We start from the raw sequence: 7,863 nt of genomic DNA, 5'->3' as shown, positions 1-7,863 counted from the left end.
TTAAAGGATTGCCTAACGAAGTTTTTGGAGAGGAAGGACCTACTGGTCCGAAGTTGAAGCGGAATTGGTTAGGTGATGAGGATTGAATCTTTCTGTTTTTTTTTTTTTTTTTTTTCTTTCGTTTTTAGTTTTAATGTTTGGTTTTGTGAATCCATTTATGTCTCTTTCTACTTTTCATAAAAACAAAAATGTTATGTTTTTCGGTTTATTAGGGGACATTTACGAAGACAGATGTTTTCCTTTTTGTGATGTTTTGTATTCTTTGTTCATGTTAATTAACATGTTTAAGTTCTTAATGTCTCGCCATGCTTTATTTTCCAAATACATACATCGTCTGTAAAAAATGGTTCACTTGAGTTGTCTCGTCTCTTTACTTATAGATTTATTATCCCGTTTCGTTACCCTTTGAAGTTTAATAAAAACACGATAATTTTAAATCCAAAAATGAAACTATAACCTAGTTACTAGTTTATATTTATTAACTTAATACAATAATTAAAAACCTACGTTACTGATGGTTTCTCTAAATGTTGGGGAGCAGCAACATTACACCAAGCACGATCACCGCTTGAAGCTGAGGGGCACGCTCTACTTTTTGCATTACAACAAACATGGTTAAGGGGATTTACGGCAGTTATGTTTGAAGGAGACTGCGAGGTTTTAATTAACATCATCAATGGTGTCTCCAATGATATAGCAATTGATGGACTGCACCAAGATATTCTCTTTTGGAAAGCAAAGTTTAGGGATGTTTCCTGTGTTCATACAAACCGGTTATGTAATAAAGTAGCTCATTCTCTAGCAAAAAAAGGTTGTTTAAATAGAACCTTCTATTCCGATTGTGTAAATCCACCAATTTGGTTGACTGAACTCATGTATTTTGATCGTATACAATCAATATAAGTGTTCTTTGCAGAAAAAAAAAAAAAACCTACGTTACTGATTACAAGTACAAGAAGTAACCAATAACCACCTTAGATTTATTTTCTTAAATACTTGTTATTTGATCAGTATTAATTTATTAAGTATACTTGTTACTTGATCAGTATTAAAAGATTTATTTTCTTATATATATCCTGATCATCGCATTCAAGCGCCATCCGCCATAGTTACGGCCTCTCGTTAGTTGTTGTGACAATGGATACTTAAGAAAAATGGTATATGAAAATATAACGTTCAAAATCGGAAAAACGGTCTATTTCCCCCCGAGAACTATCGTATCTGGCCAGATAAAGCCCGATCTTTGACCTCTGTCTATATACCCATAAAACGGAAGTTAAATGTTTATTTCCCCACCAATTGAAAGTTCGAGAGCTTAATGTCCATGAATCTTAAGTTCGATATTTAAAACCCCATAGCGCTGGGTTTAATTGGTTTATTGTATACCAAACCGATGCTTTAACCAATTAAACTTAATTAGAACCAGCCTAAACCCAAATTACAACCCGTTTATGACTCATTACCCAAAAAAACAAATCGAAACCAAAAATTGAAACCAAAAATCGAAAATCCCCAAATTGCTCTCGACGAACCCTAGAATCCCCAAATCACTTTTCCCCAAATTTGATCGATGTCGTTAGTCCTTCACGACCCTGATCTTGTTGGTGATGTCGATCCCGAAGCTGAAGATAGAGATCAGTTTTAATGATAATTGATTCAAGAATAATGAAACTGAGGGTTGTCTTCATAAAACTGTTGCAGCACACTCTGATTAATGTTGTGACGATCCTGGTGGGCAACAAGTCGGATCTGAAGGACTTGAGAGAAGTGTCAACAGCGGAAGGGAAGTCATTGGCTGAAGCACAAGGTCTTTTCTTCATGGAGACATCGACTTTGGACTCATCAAACGTGGCAGCTGCGTTTGAGACGGTTGTGAAGGAGATATACAACATACTGAGTGTTGATTGATTTAAAATTGAATCGTGGGTTTATGGTTTAGCAATCGTGGGTAGTTAATTAGCTTGTTTTTGTTTAATTTCGGATTTTCTTATCATGGGTTATGCGTAATTATCTTCTTCTCTATTTAAGCTTTGCACTTTGTACTTTCAGACTTAGTACTTCTCAATTCAATCGAGTAAATTTCAGTTTCAATTCTTCTTCTTTCCTGCAATTTTCTGATTTCTCCAACAATGGTGGTATCAGAGCGATTCCAGGTTTCAATTCTCTTAAGAAGACGAAGTGATGGCAAACAATGGCAACGGCACGAATCTGCAAGCTCTTATTCCAACGTTCAAAGGGGAGAAGTACCATCTGTGGAGTCTCAAGATGAAGACAATGTTTTGGTCGCAGGAGTTATGGGATTTGGTCGAGAATGAGTTTGAAGATCAGAATCCACCAGAGCCTGATCAACGTTTACGGGAGAATCGGAAGAAAGACGCAAAGGCACTGTTCTTTATCCAATCGGCAATGGGTCGGGTTTAAAAAAGGAATCGTTTTTTTTTTTGTTAAGTTACGACCGAAACATGGTTCTGTCTCGGGTTTATGCACTAAACCGACGAAACCAGGATTCATGGACATTAAGCTCTCGAACTTTCAATTGGTGGGGAAATAAACATTTAACTTTCGTTTTATGGGTATATAGACAGAGGTCAAAGATCGGGATTTATCTAGCCAGATACGATAGTTCTCGGGGGAAAATAGACCGTTTTTCCTTCAAAATCAAAACAACTAGCAAGTATTAGTGCCGTCTCTAACCCAAATCACTCGAACAATTTTCCTGCCCAAGTTGAATTATAAGAGTACAACTTTTACTACATGTTCTTTAAAATTACAACTTTCTTGCCCAATTTTCTTGTTTTTACTTATTTACTTGTGAGTAACGTACCGATTATATATATCCTGTTTGGTTACCGTTTAATTAAAAGTAAAAATTAAAACCAAAAAGAAAGTAAAACTATAACCTAATCATATTAATTTTTGGATTAATACAATTAAATTTAAATACGTGAAAACATGTTGAACTTATGATACCACAAGACTTACGGACCAAAACGACGGGATGCTAAGTCTAACTGTTTTCACGTATTAAATTGAACATTTAAGTTTGACAATATTTCGTATAGTAAAAAACTTTTAGCTAAAAATATCTAAACAATTTACTTAAAACATTAATTTACTTAAAACATTATTTTTAAAAAAAATCCTTAAAATTAAATTTAATTACGTGAAAACATATTAAACTTATGACACCACAAGACTTACAGACCAAAAAGACGAAATACTAAGTCTAACCGTTTTCACATATTTAAATTTAACATTTAAGTTTGAAAAGATTTTGTATAATAAAAAAATTTTAGCTAAAAAATATTTAAACGATTTACTTAAAATATTATTTTGAAAAAAATTAAAATTAAATTTAAATACGTAAAAACATGTTGAACTTATGACAACACAAGCCTTACAGACCAAAAGGACGGGATGCTAAGTCTAACCGTTTTCACGTATTTAATTGAACATTTAAGTTTGAAAATATTTTGTAAAATAAAAAATTTTAGGTAAAAAATATTTAAACGATTTACTTAAAACATATTATTTTTGAAAAAACATTAATATTAAATTTAAATACGTGAAAACATGTTGAACTTATAACACCACAAGACTTAAGGACCAAAAGGACGGGATGCTAAGTCTAACCGTTTTCACGTATTTAAATTTAACATTTAAGTTTTAAAATATTTTGTATAATAAAAATTTTTTTAGCTAAAAAATATCTAAGCGATTTAATTAAAACATTATTTTTGAAAAAAACTAAAAATTAAATCTAAATACGTGAAAACATGTTGAACTTATGACACCACAAGACTTACGGACCAAAAGGACGGGATGCTAAGTCTAACCATTTTCACGTATTTAAATTTAACATTTAAGTTTAAAAATATTTTGTATAATATAAAATTTTTAGCTAAAAAATATCTAAGCGATTTAATTAAAACATTATTTTTGAAAAAACCTTAAAATTAAATCTAAATACGTGAAAACATGTTGAACTTATGACACCACAAGACTTACGGACCAAAACGACGGGATGCTAAGTCGAATTATTTTCACGTGTTTAAATTTAACATGTAAGTTTGAAAATATTTTGTATAATAAAAAATTTTTAGCTAAAAAATATCTAAAGGATTTACTTAAAACATTATTTTTAAAAAAACCTTAAAATTAAATCTAAATACTTGAAGACATGTTGAACTTATGACACCACAAGACTTACGGACCAAAAGAACGGGATGCTAAGTCTAACCATTTTCACGTATTTAAATTTAACATTTAAGTTTGAAAATATTTTGTATAATAAATTTTTAGCTAAAAAATATCTAAGCGATGTACTTAAAACATTTTTTTTGAAAAAACCCTTAAAATTAAATCCAAATGTGTTAAAACATGTTGAACTTATGACACCACAAGACTTACGGACCAAAAGAACGTGATGCTAAGTCTAACCATTTTCACGTATTTAAATTTAACATTTAAGTTTGAAAATATTTTGTATAATAAAAAAGTTTTAGCTAAAAAATATCTAAGCGATGTACTTAAAACATTTTTTTTGAAAAAACCCTTAAAATTAAATCCAAATGTGTTAAAACATGTTGAACTTATGATACCACAAGACTTACGGACCAAAAGGACGGGATGCTAAGTCTAACCATTTTCACGTATTTAAATTTAACATTTAAGTTTGAAAATATTTTGTATAATAAAAAAATTTTAGCTAAAAAATATCTAATTGATTTACTTAAAACATTATTTTTGAAAAAAATCTTAAAACTAATTCTAAATACGTGAAAACATGTTGAACTTATAACACCACAAAAATTACGGATCAAAAGGACGAGATGCTAAGTCTAACCTGTTTTCGGTGGAACCTTCAAAGACATAGCCATCATTTGATAAGCCATTTTCCACTCGGTTCTTTCGGTTCGGTTTTCTCGGTTATCACTGAATGCCCAGGCCTACTATTTTTCCTCAAAAAAGAATATTCTAGTTCTATTCTATTTTTATTTTGTTATTACTTTTTGAACAAAACTCTTTACTATTGTTCTGTGTCTTTTTTTTTTTTTTGTTAAACGTTGTGTTATGTTTGTTTGAGTTTTTATCTTAAATTTGAGAACTAATTACGTATTTTTAATTAATCGTCTGTTATGTCATTGTATTTTTATTAATTTAATACGTCTTTGTTGCATTTTAATTAACTTGATAACCATATATACTTTTACAGTATTGATTAAATGCCCAATCAAATACTTAAAAGGAGGCTAAGGGGGGGTGTATTGAATTAAAGATTTGAGAGGATTTGGTGGAATTTAGGAAATTTTGGATTTTGAGAAAGTTAAGTGAGTTGAATGGTGGAATTATAAAATATTTGATGATTTGGTGAGATTTTATTTGATGAGATTTGGTGATTTTAAATAGATAATCTTGGATGATTTGGTGAGATTTTTAAAACAAAAAATAGAAAAATTGGATTTACAAAACAAAACACTGCGACATTGGTTTACACAAAAAACATATTCTCTTTGCAACGTTGCTTTACAACAAAATAGAAAAACTGGATTCTCTCTGCAATACGTTTGAAAATATGTTCAACGTCGTCTATAGTATAAAAATAGAGAATTCGTGGTGTGGTTGTGAATTTGAGAAAGTTAATGTCCAACGTCATGGCTTCGTAACGCAAATCGATGGTCAAATCAGGAATTTCTGTAATAGCTTCCCACACATTCTCAGCTTTGTCTTCAGCTTCTTTTTCTTCAGTTTCTTTTTCCCATCTTCTTTGTATCATGCCAAGAATCTGATTACCGAACTCTTGCACTGTGTTCACTTCATCAAAAGCTTTGTTCGAATTAAATGCATCAGTTCTAGCTTTCTTTCGTTGAGGAAGCTTTTCTAACCTGTTTTTCTCAATTGAAGAGAAAACGTCGTGCACAGATTTCTCAGCGTATGGTATTCTGTCCATATCATCCATTATCCCGTCATTCTCTCCAACTTGGTAAGAATCTGCATCAACGGTATCGCCTAAACCCACAGCATTAAGCCCAGTTGCAGTATTAGATCCAAATATCATTCTTAAATCTTCAAAATCTTCAAATGACTCATTACGCATATTTGTTTTGTTTGGATGAGCCTATTTAAGAAAAAACAAATCTATAGTCAGTTTGTATACATAAGCAACACTATTATATTCATCAAGTTTATGTTGTAATTTTTTTACCTTCAAATAGTCATCCCAGACTTCATCTCTAGCGGTGAATTTTTTCGTTTCAGGATCCCACCCAAACCCTGAACTAAAACGAAGAAGTTCCGCCATGCTTTTGTACCTACCCTTCAAGATCTTCATCCTATTTCGGTACTCACTGTAGGTTTTCTTAGCTCCAAGCTGTTTGTTTATAGGTGGTAATATTCTTGTTTCCACCGTTAATTTGTTAAACTTGCCATTAGCATCACGAAAACCATGATTGATTGCGTCTACTAGCAGACGCAATAACATCTTGTGTTGAGGTTCAGACCATTTTTTATATGGACCTTTGGCATCTTGTGTATCTTGTGTATCTTGTGTATCTTGTGTATCTTCCATTGTAGTGTCGGAACTGGCCATACAATATAAAAAAATATGTAAAGCAGACATTCTAATTGTTATAAAGCAAAACAGTTCTACATATGATTTTTGATATATCCCACATTCCCACTAAACAATTTCTAAACCCAAACAATTCTACCATAAACCATATCATTCGAAGAACAAAGATGGTACTTTCTAATTGCAGCTAGCCGTAAACTAACAACATCCAATGTTTCTCACACCACATTAAGAACGCACGTTTCAGTATATATTATTATATGATCAAAGAGGAACATCACCTAAAAGAGCATGAAAGTAATTAAAATAGAAACAAATTAACAAAAGAAAATCAAGAGAATACTCACTTTGACAGAAAAGAGATACAGCTTGAAGTATATCGATAGTAATTGTATAAGCTGCTAAGAAAAAGTTATTGATTGTGAGTATTTATACACCTAACAAGTAACCCTAATAAAGCTAAACGTGAAAGCCCATCATAATATATAAGAGCAGCCCATATCATTTTTACGCATCCACGATTTCACTACTCATATACAAAAATAATATAAGGATCAGATCCATAGATGATACAAAAGAGTGACTTTTGTGTTTACCACCGGATAAAGGAAAGGAAGTAGTGTAGAATTTACTGCCGGAAAAATCAAGGATGATCAGATTAGAAGATCCTGGTGAAGCAATGAACTGTGTAAGAAATTAGACCAGCCTTATGGCCGTCGACCACCGTAAATCATGAGGAAAATTGAAATCCATAATTTTGGGTTGGGAAATTCAACTGAATTAACAAATTTGAAAACTTACCCAGATTGAAAATGATGAACAAAAAGAGAGACACGAACGAAAATCTCCAAGCGATGTCACAACCGAGAAGGAAGAGAAAATGACTGTCTTGTTTTTGACGATGAGAATGAGGACAATTTCTCTTTTCTTTTTTTTTTTAATTTTGTTTAAAGAAAATTCTTCAAAAATAACACCTCCGAAGGTGTTATTTTTTCAATTGGATTTTTTTTATGTAAAATTGTATCCAAAGTCTCCCAAAATCAATGTCATGATTTTTTTATTAAAAAGAAGTTGTGTTTTGAATAACAGTTGATTTAAAATCAATTTTAGGAATTATTATTTGAATAACAGTTGATTTGATATCAACTTTAGAAATTGTTGTTTGAATAACATTGGATTTGAGAAGAGATTTGAAAATCCCAAATTCAATAACAGGTGATTTTACTAAAATCCCAAAAAAAATTAAAATCCTACTTCCAATACACCCCCCTAACTCTCTCCAGGAGAGTGAC

At 31.5% G+C, this 7,863-nt stretch overlaps 1 protein-coding gene across 5 annotated transcripts; it reads right to left on the bottom strand.

The window, feature by feature from the left end:
- Window positions 1–5,462: 5,462 nt before the first annotated feature.
- LOC110229334 (uncharacterized protein At2g29880-like) lies at window positions 5,463–7,467 on the bottom strand. Of its 5 annotated transcripts, none has more exons than XM_021029188.1 (5): window positions 7,373–7,467; window positions 7,168–7,277; window positions 6,919–6,969; window positions 6,206–6,581; window positions 5,463–6,118 (listed from the first exon to the last, which is right to left on the bottom strand). In XM_021029188.1, the coding sequence occupies exons 4-5, from the start codon at window positions 6,566–6,568 to the stop codon at window positions 5,492–5,494; spliced, it is 990 nt and encodes a 329-aa protein (XP_020884847.1). In that variant the 5' UTR covers window positions 6,569–6,581; window positions 6,919–6,969; window positions 7,168–7,277; window positions 7,373–7,467; the 3' UTR covers window positions 5,463–5,491. The 5 variants fall into 5 exon arrangements, with proteins under 5 accessions (XP_020884847.1, XP_020884848.1, XP_020884846.1 ...); XM_021029189.1 differs by having other exon boundaries at window positions 7,168–7,255; XM_021029187.1 differs by having other exon boundaries at window positions 7,168–7,239.
- Between the last annotated feature and the right edge of the window lie 396 nt (window positions 7,468–7,863).

This window comes from Arabidopsis lyrata (assembly GCF_000004255.2).
Source record: "Arabidopsis lyrata subsp. lyrata unplaced genomic scaffold ARALYscaffold_4, whole genome shotgun sequence".
In the NCBI taxonomy this organism is placed as follows: domain Eukaryota; kingdom Viridiplantae; phylum Streptophyta; class Magnoliopsida; order Brassicales; family Brassicaceae; genus Arabidopsis; species Arabidopsis lyrata.
The sequence above is the reverse complement of the archived record's forward strand: the minus strand, read 5'-3'. Positions and strand labels throughout refer to the sequence as shown.